Source organism: Chlorocebus sabaeus, chromosome 11, assembly GCF_047675955.1.
Source record: "Chlorocebus sabaeus isolate Y175 chromosome 11, mChlSab1.0.hap1, whole genome shotgun sequence".
NCBI lineage: Eukaryota > Metazoa > Chordata > Mammalia > Primates > Cercopithecidae > Chlorocebus > Chlorocebus sabaeus.
In genome coordinates, this window is record NC_132914.1 from 1639050 (window position 1) to 1663261 (window position 24212).

At 39.0% G+C, this 24212-nt stretch overlaps 1 protein-coding gene across 14 annotated transcripts in view; it reads left to right on the plus strand.

Annotated features, from left to right (window-relative positions):
* ERC1 (ELKS/RAB6-interacting/CAST family member 1) overlaps positions 1-24212 on the plus strand; it is a 547409-nt gene that overhangs the window by 435968 nt on the left and 87229 nt on the right. For 9 of the 14 annotated variants that reach the window (XM_073020334.1, XM_073020331.1, XM_073020338.1 and 6 more), the window contains one exon: positions 13223-13321. In XM_073020334.1, the coding sequence (XP_072876435.1) occupies positions 13223-13321 (99 nt within the window). Of the gene's footprint in view, positions 1-13222; positions 13322-15464; positions 15532-24212 lie in introns of all 14 variants that reach the window. The other 5 variants (XM_073020339.1, XM_073020340.1, XM_073020343.1 and 2 more) reach the window with 1 other exon arrangement.

Consider the following 24212-nt stretch of genomic DNA (forward strand, 5'->3'; position numbering starts at 1 on the left):
TAAATGTTCTTGGATCCTGGCCATTGTTGACTGATTTTTAGAATAACAGAAAATACTTGCCTACATTTTCTTCTTTTCTTTAGATATGGTGTTGAGTCTCACTGGATCCAGTTAATAATTCCCTTTAAACATTCTGTTCTTTGAGAACAGATACAGCTGGGAGAAATGATCCTACGACATTAAAACTAGAATTGGATTGCGTTAGGTTTATTCCCAGGATGTGAGAGCTGTAGCATGAAGTGTGGCAGTGATCAGGAGCAAAGGCTCAACCACTCTGTTTTTGAACAGTTTCATGTTAGATCCTGCAGTGGGCCATTATAGGCAAATTGGCCCACAAGATATTTCACTCCTGGAACTTAAGTTCATGACCTACTTTTAGGAGTGGCTTTTTAGATCTGACTGTTACTTTTTCCCCAGAATGTGCCATAATTATATACCATGGCCTTGCCAGAAAACAGGAAATCTTTCAAAAATTGGGAGTGGAATAGAAATTTTGTAATTTTTTTTTCAGTTTTAGAATGTTGAATATGTTTTTATCCTTGTGTTAATACATGTTTGAAGAGAGAAAATATAGGCTGCTCTTCTCCAGAGTTCAAAGTTAAAATCTGCACAGCATATGGGAAAGTGCTAAATATACATGGTAATTGGAATTAACCATTAAGATGAACATACTCATTCTGGCAGCTAAGAAGGAATATCTTCAGCTCAGGGAAAACTGTAAGCTATGTTTATACGTCTGCCCAGGTAGGTTATGTGTCTGCGTTATAGAAGCCAGGAATCCCATACAGGCATTTCTAAGGATTACGAAAATGGTCATGATGAGATGGAAGAGAGCAGTTTCTTAAGAATGAGCAGATAGACCAAAAAAAAAAAAAAAAGTTTTTCCTTTGCTTTCTACCAAGAGAGGGGAAAAAAAAAAGTAGTTTTCATGGGAAATACAGAATATGTTGCAAGAACAGATGTCTTGGGAGCTTAATTCCATAAATGGTGATGTGCCCAAGAATACCCTGAGATAAGAAGAAAAACTTCATGGAATCTTTTAAAAAATAAAATAAAATCACTGAGTCCTAAAGTAAATAAGTGAATATCCATAATCAAAAAATTTCCTTTTCATATTAAATCTATTTGTATGGAAAGAAATGAAGGAGAAAACTTTATAAATACTTGTAAACTGGAGTCCCTGGATTCTAGAGTTCTTTTTTGAAACTAGTATAAGGAACAGAAATTGTCTTTTTATCTGAGAAAAAACTGCTAGTTAAAATGTCTATTTTCTTTGCTTTTGACTGAGATAACTCATTGTGGTAACACTGGGTTTTAAATACTGATTGGTAACTATATATCTATTTTTGATTAATACAAAGAGGAAAATGAATTATTTAATAAAGGAAGTTTTATAGAAAAAGCATTCAAAATGTTAAACTCATTGCCAAAAATACATATATAGTCCTTAATGGTAGGAAAGGTGGGAGCTACAAACCTATCATTGTTTTGTACCAATCATGGAAAATTGATTCTTGAATTCAACAAACATATATATTAAGGATTTTATCTATGCTGGCAATTTTACTAGGTAATGAGTTGATAGAAAGATGAATGAGACTCTGTCACAGCCCTCATAAACTCAAATCTATTGGAAGAAAAGTTATGTAAACAGATGATTATAATCTGTTTCAGATAGCACCAAAAGCCTTTTGTTCCAAACCTCAAGAAGCTGGATAAGCTTATACCACCTCTAAAAATTTGTGATGTGTGATTGAGCTCATGTGAGAGAATGATGTCAGAATCGAAGAGGGGGCTGAAAGATAAAGAGGAGGTATGTGAGCCTGTGCAGCAGCTGCCCAGGGGCTGGCAGACCTAGTTACGACTAGAACTTGGGTTTACAAAATGCCTATACAGAGAATGAAGTTTACAAAATGCCTATACATTGGGCTCACAAGAGGTGGGGAGCTGGAACTGAACCTCTGCTGAAGATGGGTCAGTTAGAGGCTTGCTGTACAGAAAAGCAAGACTCATTCAGTCAAACTTCTACCCGTGATAGATGACAAAGGAGCTTTTCTGTGCCCTGACTCTGGGAAGGAGCCCGCAGTCGGCTCTAAGAAATCCAAGTTATAAAGCCTGTACCTTCCCCGGGTTTAGACTAAAAATTTATGTCACCACTTGTCTGGGAAGTTCCTGCCTGAAGATCACAAAGAAAGACATGTACGTGGTCCTTAAACACATGAAAAGATGCTCAGCTCATTCATAGTAAGATAATGGCAAACTGAGGTGCTATTTAGCCAAAATCGAGAATTTAACAGCACACTCAGTTAAGCGGGCTGTGCTGATTGGGAACTCTGAGACTCTACTGGTGGGAGCGCAAAATGTAGACCTCTTACAGAGGCAGTCTGGCAGTGGGTAGTAAAATGCTTATCTGTGCATTGACTTTTTCACCCAGAAGCGCTTTACTCCTAGGAATTGGTCCCACAGACACATCTTTAAAAAAGCAAAATAACATGTACACAAGATAATTCATTGCTATGGTATTTGTAATAGCAACAGATTCAAAATAACCCAGTTGTGCCACAGTGGGATACTTGTTGTCAATTATAGTACGTCCAACAGAGTTGAATACCGTGCAGCTGTAGAAAGGAATGAGAAAGATCTCTATTGATACGGAGTGATTCCCAGAACATACTGTTAAGTGAAAAAGCAAGATGCAGAATAATGTATTTAACATATTACTTTTTACGTAAGAAAAGGGGTAACGTGCAATTATATGAGTATATGATTGCTAATAATTGCAAGAAGAAACAATTGAAGGATAAATCAAAAATGTACCCAAAAAGGTTACCTATAAAAAGGAGGGAACAGGATAGAGGAGATGGGGTGGAAGCAAGCCTTCTGTGATTATACCTAGTTATATAGTTTTGACTCTAGAATCAAATGAATATATTACATAATCAAAAATAAAATTAGATCAGAAAAAAGGAAAAAAAGCAGTCCTTGAAATTTAAAAACAAACAAACAAATGAATCTAATTATATATTAAATTGTTGACATTCACTTTGAGCAGATAATGATTTCAGCTAACTTTATAATACGGATTTTTCTCTGTACATCTTAGTAGGGTAAACTCCAAGTAAAAGAACAAAAATGCAAAGTTTTTTTTTTTTAATGGTCTCGCTCTGCCTCCCAGGCTGGAGTGCAGTGGCACAGTCACCACTTGCTGCAGCCTCAACCTTCCGGGCCCAATTGATCCTCCCACCTCAGCCTCCCAAGTTGCTGGGACTGCAGGCGCGTGCCACCGTGTCTGGCTAGTTTTTGTATTTTTTGTAGAGATGGGGTTTCACCATGTTGCCCAGGCTGGTCTCAAACTCCTGGGCTCAAGTGATCCTCCCTCCTCAGCCTCCCAAAGTGCTGGGATTGTAGACATGAGCCACCGCACCTAGCCCAGATAAATTGTAGAGTTCATCCTGAAGGCATATTGGTAGTAATTGTATTGGTTTTGGTATTTTAAAAGCACTATATTGTTAGATAAAACAAATACCAAGTAATTATGTTATTGTTGGGAACCAAAATTTTTCAGCATAAGAGAAAAAATATAAAGTGTAAAATCAAAGTACTTTAGTAAACTCAGTCTTCAAGATTGAGATCTGTAATCTTAAATCTGAATTTAAAACATAACTATTAACTAATAATGTTCTCCCTTTAAAAAAAATATTTATTTCCAATCTCTGACTGAACCAGACTAGAAGAAATGATAAATAATAAACACCCCAGCACCCGGACTGTGGTTTCCCACTTAGTCTGTGTATGGTATGCTGCTATAACAAAATCGGTACGTCAGTAATTTGTAAAGAACATAAATTTATTTTTATCACAGTTCTGAAACTGGGAAGTCTAAGAGCAAGGCACCAGCAGGTTTGATTGTTGGCAAGGGCTGCTTTTGACTTTTAAGACGGTACCTTGTTGCCGTATCCTCCAGAGGACAGGGACACTGTGTCCTCGCACACATCTATTCCTTTACTCATTTGTTTATTTAATGAGTTCCCTAGTAAACTTCAGTGCTGACGTATCAGTTTACTTTGCTCCTACTTTGTCTTTGTCTTTTTTTTTTTTTTTTTTTTTGAGACAAGGTCTCACTCTGTCAACCAGGCTGGAGAACAATGGTGCGATCATGACCCAAGGCAGCCTTGACCTTCTGGGCTCAAGCAGTCCTCCCACCTCAGCCTCCAAAGTAGCTGGGACTACACACAAGCATGTGACATCATGCCCAGCAATTTTTTTTATTTTTTTATTTTTTGTGGAAACAGGGTCTGGTTATGTTGCCCAGGCTGGTCTCAAACTTGTAGGTTCAAGTAGTCCTCCCACCTCAGCCTCCAAAGTGTTGGGATTATAGGTGTGAGCCACCACGCCTGGCCTCTCTTACGGCTTTTTAAGAGCAAAAGCATTATTTACTCACATGGCTGCACATTGGCTTATTTTATATACCTTTATTGAGATACGATTCTCACCCCATGCAATTTACCCATTTAAAATATGCCATTCCATATTGCTTAGTAAATTACAGAAATGTGTAACCATCACTACAATGTCCTATTTTTTAAAGTATCTTTTTCTAGTGTTATTTCAGTGTCATCGCTTTTTATGTATTAAATACATTTTGACAAATTGAAAGCATTACTGATTTTGCTGCTCACATTGTTCAGTTTATCCATTGTCCCTTTGCCCCAGGCCTGGCAACCGCTGGTCTGCTTTCTATCGCTACAGATTTGCCTGTTCTGGAGATTTCATATAAGTGAAATAATATACTGTGTTGCCTTTTGCATGACTTCTTTAACTTAGCATAACGTTTTCAAGGTTCATTCATATCTGTAGCATGTCAGTACTTCATTCCTTTTTATGACTAATAGCTCATTATATGGATATACCAGATTTTATGTATCCATTCATAAGTTGTTGGATATTTAGGTTGTTTCTCTTTTTTGACTATAATAAATAATGATGCTGTGAACATCTGTGGGTACTTTTTTGCATGGAAACGTGTTTCCAGTTATCTTGAGTATATACCTAGGATTGGAACTGCTAAGTCATATGGTAATTGTCTGTTTGCCGTTTTAAGGAACTACCAAAATGTTTTGCAAAGAGACTGTACCGCTCTACAATCCCACCAGCAATATATGACCCTCCCTACACATTCTCGCCAACACTTGTTACTGACTTTTAATAGCCACCCTGGTGGACGTGACGTGGTATCTCATTGTGGGGTTTTGTTAGTTTTTCTTTATATTTTATTGCTTCTCCGTTGTTCCCGTAGATCATTGTGGCTTTGAGACGCATTTCCCTATTGTTGCACATCTTTTCTTCTGCTTACTGCCTATTTGTAAATCCTCTTGTTGATTGAAAAGATTCAAATCCTTTGCTCATTTGTAATTGGGGTATTTGTATTTTTATTGAGTTGTAAGAGTTACAGACACAAGTCCTTTATCATATATATGATTTATAAATATGTTCTCCCATCCTGTCGTTCTCTTTTCACTTTCTTGTTGATATCGTTTACAGCATAAAATTTTATAAAGTTTAATGTGTTCCAATTTTTTTTTTTTTCTTTTGGCACTTTTGCTCTTTGGGTATCTTATCTAAGAAATCACTGCCTAACCCAGGAAGATTTACTCTTATGTTTTGTTCTAAGAGTTTTATAGTTTTAGCTCTTACATTTAGGTGTTTGGCCAATTTTGAGTTTATTCTTTTATATGTTCTGAGACACAATGAGTTTGACATCATTTTCTTTGCATGTCCATTTCTATTTGCCCCATACCATTGCATGAAAAGAGCATTCTCTCCCATTAGATTGTCTTGGTACTCTTGTTGGAAATCAGTTGACCACAAACAATTACAGTTTGTTTCTGGACTCTCAATTTTGTTTCTTTGATTTCTTTGTCCATCTTTATTCCAATAACACACTGTAGGTAAAAACCTACTTTACCGTAGACTCTGAAATCAGGAAGTATGAGTCTTCCTAACTTTATTCTTCTCAATCAATATTGTTTTGGCTATTTTTGTGTTATTTTATAAAACCCCATGTGAATTTACAATTCTCTCAAAATAAAAATTGAAGAAGTAGTAATAGAAGTAGCACTAGTAGTAGTAGTAGTCATAGTGGTAGAAGAGGAAATGCTGTAGCAAATAAAGGGAAGGGAGGATAAAGGAAACAAGTAGAGCAATAGAATAGTTTCTGAAGGAGGACATGGATATATGGGTTGTTTTTTTTTTTCTATCTTCTTGTGTATGTTTGGAAATTCTCAATATAAAATATAATTCTTTTAGTTTTAAAAGGAGAAAGGCTCTAAAGCTAGACTGTTTGTATTAGAGCTCCAGCCTGTGACTAATTCATCATATGAATGTCACAAAGTTATTTAGGCTCTCTGTAGCTCAGTTTTTCATCTATAAAATTGACATGAAAATTGTACCAACTTCATATTGTTATGAAGATTAAATTACCTAAAGCTCTTAGAATAATGCTTGGCACATAGTAAGTATTCAATAAATGTTGGCTTGGAAAGTGACTGTTTTTGAAAGGAGGGTGGTTAAAAAAAGAAAAAAAAGACCATTTTTAAAAGTACATGTAGATTTACCAGATAATCAATAAATATAGTCATTCAATTAAAAACTTAGTGGCAAGTTAACATATATGAAAGGAGAATTAATAAACTTGAAGATAGCACTGCAAAAAATATCCAAAATACAGTGCAGAAGGAAAAAACAAAATTGAAAATATCAAAGAGAGACTAGGAGACATGGAAAACAGACTGAGAAGGTACATTCACCTGATAGGAATTTTGAGAAAGATCATACAGAAAATTCAGAAGGGCCAATATTGCAAAATAGGAAAGTATACATTTAAAAATTTGGAAATTACAAATTTTGCAAATTAGAAAATAAGGAAATTGCAAATATTGTAAAAAACAGAAATTGCAAAATATTTAGAACAGGGAAAACACTATATATCAAAATTTGTGATATACTGCTAAAGCAGTTCTTGGAGGAAAATTTATAGTCTTAACACATATATAAAATTGAAAATTAAAAGGCGGGGCACGGTGGCTTACGCTGTAATCCCAGCACTTTGGGAGGCCAAGGTGGGTGGATCACTTGAGGTCAGGAGTTCAAGACCAGCCTAGCCAACATAGTGAAACCCCGTCTCTACTAAAAATACAAAAGTTGGCTGGGCATGGTGGCAGGCACTTGTCATCTCAGCTACTCGGGAGGCTGAGGCAGGAGAATCGCTGGAACCCAGAGGTTGTAGTGAGCCGAGATCGCACCACTGCACTCCAGCCTGGGCAGCAGAGAGAGAGACTATCTCAAAGAAAAGAAAGAAGGAAAGAAAGGAAAAAAGAAAGAAAATTAATGAGCTAAAAGTATCCAAATCAAGAAATAGAGAAAGAACATCTGTGTAACCCCCAGCACACACACAAGAAAAAAGAAGAAAGAAAATAAAAACAGAAATTAAATGAAATAGAAAACAAGCTATAGAGAAGATCAGTGAAACTAAAAGCTGGTTCTTGGAGAAAACACACAAGATAGATAGGATTTAATGACTTAATTAGATGTGAAATATGTAGTGGGACAGATTGTTCATGAAGAAAAGACCAGATATTATAATAATTTTAACAGTGACTTAATCTGATGTCCCTTCAGACTTCTATTATTAGAGAATTAATTAGTCTGCTTTTATTCTGGTTAACAGAACCTGCAATTGAACTCTCAGATTTTTTTTTTATCAGTAGTAAAACGTAAATCTGATTAGTATTTAAACTTTTTCTTTTAATAGCTGGGTTTGGATAACCTATCCTGTTTCTTAGCTTATGTATTCTTCTGTGAAATATGGTTAGTGTTTGGACATGGACATTGTTGTCTTAGAAGAAAAGATAAACAGAATAGACAACTGATTCCTTTTTCCTCTGGGAGGCTGTGTATACCTGGATGCACAGATACACATTGATAGCTAAAGAAGTCTATTTCAGCAAGTTTCTTCCTTCTTCCCTTCTTCCTTTTTTTTTTTTCCTTCCTTCCTTCAGGAAATCTGATTCTTTATGTCGTTGGGACCAAGGGTTTCTTCTGCCTACACATGCACCTGGCATGGTTCAAGAGGAAAAACATTTGGATATAAAATATCTTTCACGTCAGTAAAACATGAAGGAATCACTCCTTTTGCTTTTTGGTCTTATCTTGAGAAGAACATACTGTGAGAGCCCCTTAAGAGCGCAGAGTCGTTTCTATGATCTGTGTAACATCTGATGTTCTGTGAGCTGTCAGATATTTAGTGCTCAATATCATAACTATGCAGGGAACAGACTTCACACCAAGTTTCTTCATACTAGACCTAGGAACACTAAACTTTGATCATCTTCGTGTCTTTTGGAAATGGAGAAGTAAGTTCTTACAACTGTTTTTTTCATTCTCTGACGTGGATCAAATAAGTAATCTTTGGTCTTATCTGTCCACTTGGATCAGTTTCTTCAGGCAGGCATACATACTCATTCCTAAGAAGTACTTTAAATGCATTCTGCCTTGAAAATGGATTTGTGTGTGCTTTATTAGGATTTCTTTTTAAGTTTTTAAACTTACGCTAGATATCAGATATTAAAGATTGTCTCATGTTCTAAGAAAATAACTAGCCAAGTATACTGTCACCCACATTCCTATTAAAGTCAACATGGAAAGGTTTCTTAACCAATTGAATGACATGATACAGATGTTTTGCTCACTTTCTCTATGTGCCTCTTTGCTTTCTTCTATTTTCCTTTTTTCCTGAGAGCTGCTTTGCAGAAGACTTTGTCAAGAGATACCACATGCCATAAGAAAAGTTAGCCGACATCTTTTCAGAATTGTCTTAGTCCATTCAGACTGCTGTAACAAAATAACATAGACTGAGTAATTTATAAACAACAGAAGTTTATTGCTCACCATTTTGGAGACCAGAAGTGCCAGATCAAGGCAGCAGCAGATTCGGTGTCTGATGAGGGCTTGCTCTCGGCTTCACAGATAGTGCTGCTTCGCATCTTCACACTGCGGAAAGGCCAACAGGCTCCCTTGGACCTTTTTTTTTTTTCCCAAGTATAATGGATACGTTTATTTACTTATCCATTTATTTATTCATTCATTTGCAATTACCCTTTGAGCAACTACTGTTTGCAAAAAAAAAAAAAAAAAAGTATGTTATTTGCCACCAGTTTGATAAAGGAGTTAACAGTTCTATATGAAAACATCTATAGTTGGTCTCACAAGCAAAGTGTGCTGGGAGAGCAAAAACAGAAGAAAATAATTATTTTCATATTTTCTCTTTTGAGTGACACACCATCCTCATTAGGAGTTCGGTTTCCTACCAGTGATACAACTAGGTATTTACATCTCCCAAATCAAAGTACAAATTTTGGCAGTAGAACCTTGTTGCTCATTATTTTCTTTTTATTTTCAAGTTTTATTTTGGATTCTGGGGATACATATACAGGTTTGTTACCTGGGTATATTGCATGATACCCTCAGGCCTTTTTTATAAGGGTACTAATCTCATTCATGAGGGTTCCACCCTCTGACCTAATCGTCTCCAAAAGGCCCCATTTCATAATACCACCAAATTGAAGGTTAAGTTTCAACATCGAAATGTGGGGGGAGCCGGGCGCAGTGGCTCATGCCTGTAAACCCAGCACTTTCGGAGGCTGAGGTGGGCTGATCACTTGACGTCAGGAGTTTAAGACCAGCCAGGCCAACATAGCAAAACCCCGACTCTACTAAAAATACAAAAACAATTAGCCACCGTGGTGGTGTGTTCCTCTAATCCTAGCTGCTTGGGAGACTGAGGCAAGAGAATTGCTTGAGCCCAGGAGGCAGAAGTTACAGTGAGCCGAGATCTTGCCTGGGCAAGAGAACGAGACTCCGGCTCAAAAAAATAATAAATTAATTAAAATAAAATAAATTGGGGAGGGGGAACACAAACATTCAGTCCATAGCAAAGGTCACTGGGGGTCCTCCCAGAAAAGAGAAATTTGATTCACAGGTAATTTATTAATAGGTTTTTTTTTTTCTGTCGTTATATACTAGAGGGAGGAACTGACTTTAAAATGTGCTTACATTATTAGGTGAAAATGTAAAGAACCTAAATCTTCAACAACATGGGACTCACTAAAAATCCATTCAGGGGACTGGGCGCAGTTGCTCACGCCTGTAATCCCAGCACTTTGGGAGGCAGAGGCAGGTAGATCATATGAGGTCAGGAGCTCGAGACCAGCCAGGCCAACATGGTGAAACCCATCTCTATTAAAAATACAAAAATCAGCCAGGCGTGGTGGCAGCCGCCCGTAATCCCAGCTATACTCGGGAGGCTGAGGCAGGAGAATCACTTGAACTCAGGAGGTGAAGGTTACAGTGAGCTGAGATCGCACCATTGCACTCCAGTCGAGGTGACAGAGCAAGCCTCCATCTCAAAAAAAAAAAATTAAATAAATGGATATCCATTCAGCTGAATGCTGTGCAACCAGTTAAAAGTAGATTTTAGGCTGGTCACAGTGGCTCATGCCTATAATCCCAACTCTTGGAGAGGCCAAGACAGGAGGATCACTTAAGGCCAGGAGTTTAAGACCAGCCTGGGCAACATAGTGAGACCCCATTTCTACAGTTTCTTAAAAAAATACATAAATTTTCTAAAACCAAAAAATAAATATATATACATATGTATATATACACACATACATATACACATATATATGTAATTTTTTAAAGTGGTATTTTAAAATACTATTTAATGACATTAAAAAATGGTCCTGACAATGATGATAGCTAAAATGTACTGAGTGTCAGTTTTATGCCAGGCACCTTTTTAAGTGCTTTCCTTGTGTTAATTCAACAGGTTAATACTCGCAGCAGTCTTATGTAGGAGAAACTATTGTTATCCCCATTTTAAAGGTGAGGAAACTGAGGCTCACAGCATTTACGTAGTTTGCCTACAGTCAACTGGTGAGAGACAGAGCTAGAATTTAAACTCAGGCAGTTTGGCTCTTTTAAAGCCCTTGCTTAGACATCATTACATATCTCTGTAAATTTTTTTATGAAACTAGACAAACTATTTTAAATTCATCTAGAAAAGAAAATGTGTTAAAAATAACCAATCAAATTTTGACACAATAGAATTGGTGAACATATTCTACCAAGTAGGAAAATATGCTATAAGATATAGTAATTTTTAAAATATCACAGTGTAGCTGAAATAGAGAAGAAAGGCCGGGTGTGGTGGCTCACGCCTGTAATCCCAGCACTTCGGGAGGCTGAGGCCGGTGGATCACGAGGTCAGGAGATCGAGACCATCCTGGCTAACACGGTGAAACCCCGTCTCTACTAAAAATACGAAAAAATTAGCTGGGCGTGGTGGCAGGCGCCTGTAGTCCCACCTACTTGGGAGGCTGAGGCAGGAGAATGGTGTGAACCCAGGAGGCGGAGCTTGCAGTGAGCTGAGATAGTGCCACTGGGCGACAGAGCAAGACTCCACCTCAAAAAAAAAAAAATAGAGAAGAAATAGAATAAATCAGAAGAGCATGCCACTTTTTATGTTCACAGGGAGGAGACTAAATGGATACACTTAAATATTAAGAGTGATAATCACTGATAGAGGAATTATAGATGATTTTTCTTTCATTTCTCTTTTTTGTTTGTACTTTATTTTTTTAATTTTATATAATGCCAGGAGTTCAAGACCAGCCTAGACAACATAGTGAGACCCTACCTCTACTTAGCTGGGTGTGGTGGTGCATACCTGTAGTCCCAGCTACTCAGGAAGCTGAGTTGGGAGGATCACTTGAGCCCAGGAGTCTGAGGTTGTAGTGAGCAGTGATTATGCCACTGTACTATACAGCCTGGGTGACAGAATGAGACTCTTTCTAAAATATAACAAAGAAAACCCAAATTATCTATAGTGAGCATTTTTAAATCATACAATATTACCAAGTTTATTTGTAATGCTTTAAAACTTCAAGTTTTAACAATATTTTACTAGTATAACATATTGCTGCTTGATTTTATGCATCGTGTACCCTGGCATTTTCTAAGCTGCTTACTCTGCAGAGTTAATTTTCTAAATGTTCAATATATTATTCATTTATTCAAGGCCTAAATTAACCACCCACACAGAATCACTAATCCAGTCTTCGTTTTTGGTAGAGACGGAGAAAAGACAATGGGGTCATAGTCGTCTTCTGGCTTAGGGTTGAGGAGAAGGATTTCAGAACTTTTTACCTATTTTTTTTTTTCTTTTTACCTATTTTTAAGACCTGAATTGTTTATTGATGATATAAAGAAAAGCTATCTATATGTGTGTGTGTGTGTGTGTATATATGAGAGAGAGCACACTGCTGTCTAAATACCTCACTGAACTCTGTAGTAAATTGTAATAGTTGTTCAATTGATTTTTTTAGTGAGAATGTGTCTCTGCCAAAGAAAATTTTAAAATTAGTCAAGCATGGTGGCATGTACCTGAGCTGCTCGGGAAGCTGAGGCCAGCTTGAGGCCAGGAGCTTGAGACAAGCCTGGGCAATATAGTGAAACCCTTTTTTTTAAAAAAAAAAAAAAAAAAAAAAAAGAGAATTCATGAAATGCTTGTTTTGGGGATATTGCCTCCTCTTCCCCCAAAATTTCTGTATCAATGTAACTGCCAATCTTAGCTCAAACTGCTATAATAAAATGCCATGAACTGGGTAGCTTCATCAAACAGAAATTTATCTTCTCACAGTTTGGTGACTGGGAAGTCCGAAATCAAGGTAGCATTTGGTGCAGTTCCTAGTGAAGGCTCCTCCTGGCTCGCGGAGGCTGCCTGGTTACTGGATCCTCATATGGCAGAGAAATAAAGAGAAATCCCTCCCTTTTTCTCTTCCTCTTCTTACAAAGCCCAGCCTATCAGATTAAGGCCCCACCCTTATGCCCTCATTTAACCTTAATTACTTCCTGAAGACCCCGTCTCTGGGTATGGAGACATTGGGGTTTAGGAGTTCTACATGTGAATTTCGCGGGGGCACATTTCAGCCCATAGTAGTGCCTAAGCTCTTTCCAGTATCCTCAGAAATCCTCTATTTAGTTTATTTTATTGCAGACAGGATTCGTTTTATCCTTTCTTGTGAAACTCTTAAAATACTCATTACTTTACAGTGTGTCATAGAAACTTTACTTAAATTTAACCTTATGAATAATTTCTTCCTAGACACAAAATCGAATGAAGCTAATGGCCGACAACTACGAGGATGACCACTTCAAATCCTCCCATTCCAATCAGACAAATCACAAGCCCTCCCCAGACCAGGTAAGATGGCTCTGCAATGTTGTATTTAAAAACCCACACACTTAAACTTTGAAATGTTTTGTACTAGCATGTTGCAAATTCTGAGATACAAGTTAGAAGAAGAAAAATAAATAGAATAATAAATAATAATAAATAAAAAGAAAACTCTATTCTTTTCAAAAAAAATCACAGATTCAGTTTCTTTATAGGAAGTTGGTGATTCTCAATATTTTAAGAGCAGATACTTGAAAGATTTGAACAATAAAGAATCCTTGAATTGGGTTGAGAAAAAAATTAACTTTCTCAGAGATACGTACTAATAATATGTAATTTTTAACTGTCTTTACTAATTTTTAACTGTCTTGATTTTCCTTTTAAAGAAATAGTTCCTTATTAGAAAAATAAGACTCTTTCCTTGCAAGCCTAGTGAGGCACAGTTTTTAGGTTATTTCTGTTTAATTGCACATTATGAACTCTCTGCTCATTACGTATTAAAAGTGAAGATTGAAACTTAGTTCTTCACTCCCTGTCCTTAAGGAAAATTGTGGCCTTCAACTTCTCATCAATGCAAAAGAGACATTGATGAATCTGAAGGGAACCATGTTCAATTCTAGTTTCTGGGAAAAAGGGAACTCTCCCCAAATGTTGAAAATGATGAATGGGAGAGAGTGCTGAACAGATTACCTCATATCCCATTGCCAAAAATCAAATTTTAACATCTCTGTCACACCCAGCCTTAAAATATATAGCTAAGGGGGAAAAAAAAATAGTCAAGTAATTACATACATATGACTAAAGCATCAAGGAAAACTTTCCTGCTAAACATCTCTACTAAATAATAGCTATGACATTGTCTTAGCAGAAGCAGCAGAAATAGTGCAGATGAAAGCAGCAATGGTATTCAAATTGCTGTTGCTTCTAAGATTCAGAAGGTATAGTCCATCCTATTATGATGACATTTACTAAGTCAGTTGAGGCAAGCCTTGTATTTTAGAAGGAAAACAGTATAAATATGTAATGTGGGCAAAATGGAGAGCTGTCTGCCTGGTGTCAGCAGTCTTTCCCTGCCAAGAGATCATTTTACCTTTTCTGCCTGCTCCCTGATACCTGGAACTGAATCTGTGCCAGGGGATATAAGATGCATGTTTGATTCCTCATGAAAACAGGTTTTTGATAATATAGAGAACTGGATGTCTGGAGTAGGAAGAGGGAAACAGAGAAAGGTTGAGGGAAAAGCAAAACATAAGGAAAAACCTCCAACTTGATAATTTTGCCCAGATCCAGCCCCGAGATAGAGATGGCATCTTGGAAAGTAGGAAGAATAGAAGTATAATAACAAACTACAGTTGTTCCTCAGTATCCTCGGGGGTTGGTTTCAGGACAAACCCACTCACAAATACCAAATCCATGGTTGCTCAAGTCCCTTATATAAAATGGCATGGTATTTGCATATAAGCTATACACATCCTCCCGTATACTTTTGTTTTGTTTAGTTTTGTTTGTTTTGAGATGGAGTCTCGCTCTGTTGCCCAGGCTGGAGTGCAGTGGCATGATCTCAGCTCACTGCAACCTCTGCCTCCTGGGTTCAAGTGATTCTCCTGCCTCAGCCTTCTGAGTAGCTGGGATTACAGGCACCTGCCACCACGCCTGGCTAATTTCTGTATTTTAGTAGAGATAGGGTTTCACCATGTTGGCCAGGCTGGTCTCGAACTCCTGACCTCAGGTGATCTGCCCACCTTGGCCTCCCAAAGTGCTGGGATTACAGGTATGAGCCACTGCGCCCAGACCCTCCTATATACTTTAAATCATCTCTAGATTACTTGTAACCTAATACAATGTAAATACTGTGTAAATAGTTGTTATACTGTATTTTTAAAAATTTATGTATTAATGCATTGTTATTTTTATTGATTTTTATATATATGTACATATATGTATATATTTCATCCACGGTTGGTTGAATCCACAGATGTGGAACCCACAGATACAGAGGACCGACAGTAACTACTAATTTTGATAGTTTAGGGAATTAGAATCTGTTTAAGAGAGACAAGAAATTATCTTCTGCGACATTATGCTTACGTCTTTGTTTTAAATACTAACCACCTCTTTTTCATTCCATGCTGCTCTGGGGCATTGCCCCTTGTCATCTCTCTCCCTGTAGGATGAGGAGGAGGGTATATGGGCATAGCCAATCAGAGGCTCTTAGTTCAGCCATTTTGTTCAGAACGGTGAGAAACAGCTTTCCTTGACTTCAGAAATGGTTTTTGTTTGTTTTCATTTTTCTTTTTACACAGTAACTCTCACATCTCATTTCTCTGTAATTCATGAAATCCTGGTGTGCTTTCTGTTTTTTCATTTTCACGTGATTTTTGTGTGTATTGCTGTGCTGACATAGTGGGGTTTGGATTTTGTGGCTTTTTTTTTTTTTTCTCGTTGTGTGTTAATAGTCACTTCTATAATTGCTTTTCAAACATTTTTGGGAGAACTTCTAGGACATGTAACTAAATTTCTCCAGTTGTGATTTTATTTATTACCCTTTCTAGGGTGATTTTACAGTGTCCTGGCAAGGTTTATAGTAACTTTATATGAAACTGGCAGTAGAAAATTGAACAAGTACTTTGCCCATTGGCCTAAGTTTGACATATACTTTTTATGATGATTAATTAATGGTGTTTAAAAAAAACTGTACTGTGAACTAAAACCTCCTTTTGTTTCTATCTGTAGAAGAATGAGCTCTCACAGTCAGCACCTAGGATGCATCCCCTGGGGCTTTGATGTTACCCTCAAACTATCCCTAAAAATAGGGAGGAGCAGAGTAAAGGAAGACTTTTTTTTAGAAGTCATTTTAAAAATTCTTTTCCCTCCGTTTTCATGGATTGCTGCTGTGTTCAACAGTTGCCAGGACACTGTCTCGATTCTCCTTTTCAGGCCAATTGGCTGGAAAGTATAGTCCAGCTGTGGCAGTATCTCCCTTTGATCTGATGCCCTTGAGGTTTGACTAAGGAAATCCTTTTCTTAGAAAAACTAACAATTATGATTAATACATTCACACATATTGGTGGCCTTGCACCCTGGATTCACTGCCCATGCTTATCAGTGATCTCACTCCGTTGGAGTCAGTTCTCCCTGAAATGTCTTTGTCTTGGTGTTAAACTGCTTAAAATGATGAGGACATGTGTAGACCTCTTAACTGTTGAATACAACCAAGAAGGATGGAGAGGTAAGTTGTGGAAAGGGGCAATGCATTGTGAGGTGGGAAGCTGTCCAGATGGCTTTATCCTGAGGGCATGAATGAGGTTGAAATGCACTGGATCGGCCAGGTGCGGTGGCTCACACCTGTAATCCCAGCACTTTGGGAGGCCGAGGCGGGTGGATCACGAGGTCAGGAGATCGAGACCATCCTGGCTAACACAGTGAAACCCCGTCTCTACTAAAAATATAAAAACATTAGCTGGGCGTGGTGGCGGGCACCTGTAGTCCCAGCTACTCTGGAGGCTGAGGCAGGAGAATGGCGGGAACCCAGGGGGCGGAGCTTGCAGTGAGCCGAGATCACACCACTGCACTCCAGCCCGAGCAACAGAGCAAGACTCCGTCTCAAAAAAAAAAAAAAAAGAAATGCACTGGATCAACCAGAAAGCTCTTCAGGTTAGAATGCTGCATGTCAGAGAAAGTTAACGCTGAGAGCAATCAGTGTGCTAATTTATCTGTACTCTACGAGGGTAGGTATTTGTCATCATCAAGCATGTGAGGCCATGCAGTAGCTGGATGTAGTTTACTGGTCTCTTAGAAATGAGCATGCCTCTACCTTGTCTATTTTGTCAGAACACAGGAACTTCTTAGCTTCCCTGAGCTGGAAGCACCACACACGTGGACATGATTACATTTTTGTTGCAAATCCTTTTTCCGGCCAATCAGAGGAAGCCTGTTGGTATTCTAGGAAACAGGCCCATAGGTAACTTCACCAGGAGACTAAAAAGTAAACAAACCAGCACATAAACTTGTTCCTGAAATCTTCATTTTCCTTTCTCTACCAAAATGGAATAACTCTTAGCTTTTTCCAATTATCGCACTGTTGAGCATATTGCACTAATATATTAACTTTCACTGGTTTAACACCATGCAATTGTAGCTGGCCATAACTGGAGTTTTTATGATATGGAGTTTCCAATTTTATAAAATGTGCTGTAAACCTCATTATATGATAAGGATTTTACCTGAAGAAGTGCATGAGTGACCCTTAAAACACTGCAGAAGTTTTGACTGGCTATCCACTTTCCTTCTCCTGTTTCCTTACTAATTTTACAGAAAATAGATTTTCTTTAAAAATTCAAACCTTTGAAATTGATGATTTACCTTACCAAACTTAAGAACATATATTTTGCATCTAAAACATTTTCTAGGACACCAATATTACTGATCAAGTATGAGCCTTACTTGATATAATCTATAGATGGGAAGAGAACCACAGAGGTACTGAACTGAAAAGGATTCTGGAGTTAGGCCATTTCAGCAGAGGTGGTAAAGCGTAATGGTTAAGAGTGTAGGCTTTGGAGCAGGATGCCTGTGTTCAGATTCTAACACCACCATGTACCAGCTTCTGATTTGGACGAGGTAGGTAATCGCGCTGCACTTCAGTTTCTTCATCTTTAGGATGGAGGTTGTTGTGGGGAGTAGATAAATTGTGAGGCACATGGACTCCGGAGCCAGACTGCACAGCTTTGAATCTAGACCTCTCCACCTGCCCTGTAACCTTGGAAAAGTAACTTAAACTCCCTGACCTCCAGTTCCTTTATCTAAAAGATGGGTTTGTTAATAATGCCTACTTTATAGGATTAATGGATAGATTAATAGGTTGATATCTGTAGAATGCTTTGAACAGTACTGTACATGCTCTTATTCCATGCTGTTATTATTTCGATTGTTGCTGTTGTCATCATTAACTTAGATCCATCTCCAGGAAATAGTAAGCTTTCAAGAAGTGTTAGTTACTGTTGTTATTAACATCATCATCTAATCCCGTGCCCTCATTTTATAGGTCAGGATGCAAAACAAAGATTTCAAAGTTGTGACTTAAGGTCCCCAGGCTTTTCTGTGGTCTGGAAGGAAGAACTAGTGTCTGACAGTAGAAGAGATAGCAAAGACATATTGATGGTGATATCTCTCTTTCATCACCACAAGTTTTATCTCCTGTATGTTGAGGAATTTTTTCCTTTGGGAAAACACCTTGAATTTTATAAAGAAATTCCCTATGAGATGACATTTAGTCAGTGAAATCTTTGAAAGCATTAGCTCTCAAGCAGCCCTCCTAAGACACACAGACTGAAGCCAGGACTGCCTCCACTCAGAAAAAATAACAGTTCCTTCACTCTCCTCTTGGCCTGTAGAAAATCCGAGGGCCAGACTCAGTGGCTCACGCGTGTAATCCCAGCACTCTGGGAGGCCGAGGCAGGTGAATCAATTGAAGCCAGGAGTTTGAGACCAGCCTGGCCAGCATGACAAAACCCCATCTCTACTGAAAATACAAAATCTAGCTGGGTGTGGTGGCGCACACCTGTAGTCCCAGCTCCACAGGAGGCACAAGAATCACTTGAACCTTGGGGGCAGAGGTTACAATGAGCCGAGATCGCGCCACTGCACTCCAGCCTGGGTGAAAGAGCAAGACTGTCTCAAAAAAAAAAAAAAGAAAAAAAGAAACTGGTTCTCTCTCACACATGTCTGGTGCTCATTCATGTTAGGTGTTTTAAGTTCAATAACTAGGTAGAATTTGAGCATGATTTGATAATAGTTATATAACTATCCAGTAAATCACTTGAATCAATGTCTATTGTAATGTGTTTAAATTGCATTGGGTGCAATAGCCATGAAGTCTTGTATGACTGTCTCAGTCAGCCCAGGCTGCTATTGAAAATATCGTAGACTGGATGGCTTAAACCAGCAGTCCCCAACCTTTTGGGCACCAGGAACAGGTTTCATAGAAGACAGTTTTTCCACAATGGGGAGTTGGGGGAGATAGCTTTATGAAACTCTTCTACCTCACATCATCAGGCATCAGATTCTCATCAGGAGCGCGCAACCTGGATCCGTCCCATGCACATTTCACAACAGGGTTCGTGCTCCTCTGAGAATTCCACGCCGCCGCTGATCTGACGGGAGGCGGGGCTCGGGCTGTGATGCCCACTTGCCTGCTCTCCTCTCCACTGTGCAGCACAGGTCCTAACAGTACAGGCCGCGGACAGGTACTGGGTCATGGCCCCAACAAACGTTCACTTTTTACAGTTCTAGAGGCTGAAAGTCTGAGGTCAGGACCCCCAGCGTGGCCAGGGGTTTGCTGAGGACCCTCTTCCTACGTTGCAGATGCTGGCTTCCCACTGTCTTCACAGGGCTGAGAGCGACAGGAAGCGAGCTGTCTCATGGTTCTTTTTATAACGGCACCTGTTCTATCACGAGGACTCCACCCCTCATGACCTGATAACCTCCCCGAAGCCATCCGGATACCATCATATTGGAGATTAGGGTTTCAACATACGAATTTTGAGGGGACACAAACATTCAGTTCATAGCGATAACGTTGCTGACTCATAGAACTCAGTGGTGCAAATCTTAGTCTCAGCCCAATAGGGAGTTCCAGAGCAAAGATTTCCTATGTAAGTTAGTTTATCCATGCCACTCTCTGTCCATTTACTATAAGTTTTCTTCTTTTTTCTTTATCCTTTCTTCTCCTCCCCCCCACCTCCCTTTACCCTCCCTCCTCCTCCTCCCTCCTTAGAGTAGAATGTAGGCCCCATGAGGACAGGGACTTCAATATACTTACTTATGTATTCCCATCATCTAAATAAATGCCCAGGATATAGTAGGTTCTCAGTAAATATATGCATGTGTGTGTGTGTGTGTGTGTATTTATTTCGTTAACTACTGAATTCACAAAAATCCAGAAAAGTAGAAGTAAAGTTTGCATTGAAACCAGGAGCATAGAAATTGGTTGTCAGCTTTATTATCAGCACTGCTATTACTAGAAAGGGAAGATAAGAAAGATGAGTAGGAACAAAAGACTTTTAGAGAAATGTTGAGAATTTAAAGGAAAATCATAATGAAGTCCTAGAGTCTGCCTCCTAAAATTTGACACTGAATATAACGGAGTTGAATGTAACTCTGAAATCTTTTTCATTCCTTCCGGTAACCTGTGGTTCTTAGCCATCAAGAAGAGCAGCCTGTGCTCTTTCTGGACTTCACCCTGTGGAGCAGTTTGTGTGAACTGGTGCTCGGTCCCTCCAGTAAAGGATGCACCTACCAAGGGCCTTAGAAGTTGGTCTTGGTCTAAGAACCTGCCACTTACTAAAATCTGGAGATGGCCTGCCTGTTGGATCAGCCCTGTAGCATCTCAGAACAGGATTTGGAGCAGTATGCTAGACTTTTCATTTTTCATTAGAGACGATGTAAATATTAACACTAACTTTTAAGACAAGTGTTGTAGAGCAAGTGTCTCCTTCTCTTTTGGCATTTCGTTTTTGTCCATCTTAGCGGAGTTGTCAATGTCCTTATCAGTTTGAAACATCCTAAAATTATTCTCACTGCAATAGTGCAGCAATGGAAGCTTTAAATCTCTAGAGAATACAGCCGTAGAAGGGAGGTGTTAAATTATCTCGCAGAATTAAATGGTGCAGTGAATTGCACTATTGTCCTGGTATAGAGAAAATGGTCCAAAAACCAGTTTGGGCCAATATCAAGACTGACTTTTGATATTACAAACAAGGAAGAATTTGATCTATTTTCAGAAGTGGATCAGAGATTTTAGCAAGAAACTTCTGTCCTGGAAGGCTTAGCACAAAGCCAGTGGAATTCAAGAAGCACAAGGATCTAGCTGCGCTGAAATAGGAGGGAGAAAATGAACATTTATTAAGCATTTACTATGGGCCCAGCACTTTCATATATCTTATCACATATAGAGCTCATAGACGTTAAATAATTTTCCAAGATTACACAGCTAACAAATGGCAGATATTTAAACCCAGGACAGACTCCAGACCCCCTGCTCTTTCCATTACACCATACCGAAAGAGAAGTCTTCCATTTTCCAGTCTAGTTCGTTGGACATAGTAGACACTCCATAGAAGCGTGTTGAATTGAATTGCATTCCTAACTGGAGAAATAACAAAATGGTCTTTGCTGGTAAGAAATATCTGTAGGTTACCCAAGACAGTCCCTCACTGAAAGGAAGCTAAGCAGTTTCTGACTTCACTGAGAAATGTGACTAACCAGGAATCTAGTGAGGAATTTGGAACTATAGAAGGGAGAAAAAGTGGGTCTTGGAGGTTGAATAAAGTTTGGGAAGATGAAACAGGAAAAGAAAAGTATTTCAGATAGGAACTAACTTCCAGGAGTTCCAATCTAAGAACGAGAGTATGACGTGTAGGGGCTGGTGAGGAAACCAGCCCAACTGAAACAGAGGGTGTCTGTCCTTTTGTTCGTTCCATGGTTATCCCCCACCCACACTTCTGTTTTAATATTGGGCACCATAATTCAAAGAGATTAACTACAAATGTGAGGCGTTCACAAGAACAGTTACGTATTGAGCTTTACAGAGGATTAAAGTAGTAATCAGCTTTCTTTGGACATTGTCTGAGTGACTGTCTTCTAAGTTGATTGTCCCTTTATCTAGTTCTGTTGCTTTCAGGTCCTGGTCAGAAGGTGGGCTTTGGAACCAGATTACTTGGTTTCAAATTTTTGTGTACCTCACTTTCTTCATTTGTAAAATCAGGATAATAATATACCTGCCCCAGAGGGCTATTTGATGATTAAATGAAGTAATATATATCCCTTAAAATAGAACGATGCTTTTACATGTCAGTAGTTGGTCAGTTAATGTTAGCTATTAACTGGCTTTAACCTAAAGGCCCAAGCTGACCACTTACAGCATTAATACCCTTCCGGCTTTTCTCTTTCCCCTCCCTCCTCACTTTCTCTGTCTTCCTCTCAGCTGTTACTTAATGGGAGGATTGAATAAGAGTTCCTTACTTTTCAACTCTGGATTCAAACTATTCTTGCACCACCTGAACTCCAGTTTAATAGTGTTCCATTTATATGCTCAGAAATGTCTTTAACTAGTTTATTGTTTGACCTCGGCACACTACCTGTTTTCTGCTTTTCGGGTTTCTCTTCTTCCCTCCTCTCCACAAAGAAATTTAAAATCCTCATTTCTGCTTTTCACTATTTTCCAGAGGGTTCACTCCCTTTCCACCTCATCCTTCTGCCCTGGATTCTCACCAACTGTCTCAGAACTCTGCCCACTGCTATTACAATCCAAGCTTTCCACCAGCCCTTTTTGCATACCATACTCAGCAGGTCCCTTCTGTGGGCCTCCGTCTTCACTGAGCCTCCATCTCTTCTCATGAGCCTATACTCACACACTGAAACGCAAGAACAGTTTTGCTGCTGCTGCTTTTTTTTTTTTTTTTTCTTTTTTTCTTTTTTTTTTTTTTTTCCTGGTCCCAAGCAGCTTGAACCTATGTCAAATCAAAAAAGATTCTGTAGACTGGGCACGGTGGCTCACACCTGTAATCCCAGCACTTAAGGAGGCCGAGGCGGGCAGATCACCCTAAGGTCAGGAGTTCGAGAGCAGCCTGGCCAACATGGCAAAACCCTCTCTCTACTAAAAATGTAAAAATTAGCTGGGTGTGGTGGCGGGCGCCTGTAATCCCAGCTACTCGGAAGGCTGAGGCAGGAGAATCACTTGAACCCAGGAGGCGGAGGTTGCAGTGAGCTGAGATCACACCACTGCACTCCAGCCCGGGTGACAGAGCAAGACTCCATCTCAAAAAAAAAGATTTTGGAAAAGAGTTATTTTTGACAAAGGCATTGGGAAATAAAGACTAAATGATGGGTGATGCTAGTAGTTCCCATTAAAGAACACCTAGTAAGTGCCACTGAGTTGTAAGTTTATAAGCACATTGTAAGTATGTTTTCGTTGAAACCAATGTAACAATTCTAAGAGACAGGTACCATTTTCATTATTTTACTGCTGAGGAAACAACTGTGGAGAAGTTAGCTTACTTATCTAAGTTCACATACCCAGTACACAGTAGAAGCCAGATTTGAAGCCAGATATGTCTAATTATATCAAAACTTGACCCACCTCTGATAAGGAACCAAAGCTAGAAGATTTTTAAAAGAGGTTATTATGCGTTTGTGTCCATACTGATTACAAGAGAAAGGAGAGTGAATGATGGATTCAGGACATGCTACCCCAAAATAGGGTGCCTTGGCATTGGATGAAACAACAGAAGCAGGAAGTTCTCTTTGACCTTCTCCTCACCCTTCTTGCCTGAAGCAAGTGATAAAAGAATTTTCTGACCTGCCCCTAAAGTCAGTCATAAAACCTTCATTGCAGAGGCACCCACCCCATAGCTGGAGGAAAAGAATGCCCTTATCTCTGAAGACAGAGGAACACAAAGAACAGCAAACAGGCCTTGCCCAGTTTATTACTATGATTAGATTATACTCTCTGTCCTCAAATCCATTTCTCCATGACTGTCTACTCTTCATCTTAGTATAAAAATACACAGATTTCCTTTTTTGAAGTCTTCATTTCTTTCTTTTTTTTTTTTTTTAGAGACAGTGTCTCTCTCTGTCACTCAGACTGGAGTGTAGTGGCGTGATCATAGCTTACTGTAGCCTCGGACTCATGGGCTCAAGGGATCCTCTTGCCTCAGACTCCTGAGTAGCAGGGACTACAGGCGTGTACCACCATGCCCTGCTAAATTTCGTATTTTTTAGTAGAAGCAGGATCTCACTATGTTGCCCAGGCTGGTCTCGAACTCCTGGGTTCAAGCAGTCCTCCCATCTCCGCCTCCCAAAGTTCTGTGATTACAGGCCTGAGCCACAGAGCCCGGCTGAGGTCTTCGTTTCTGAAGGC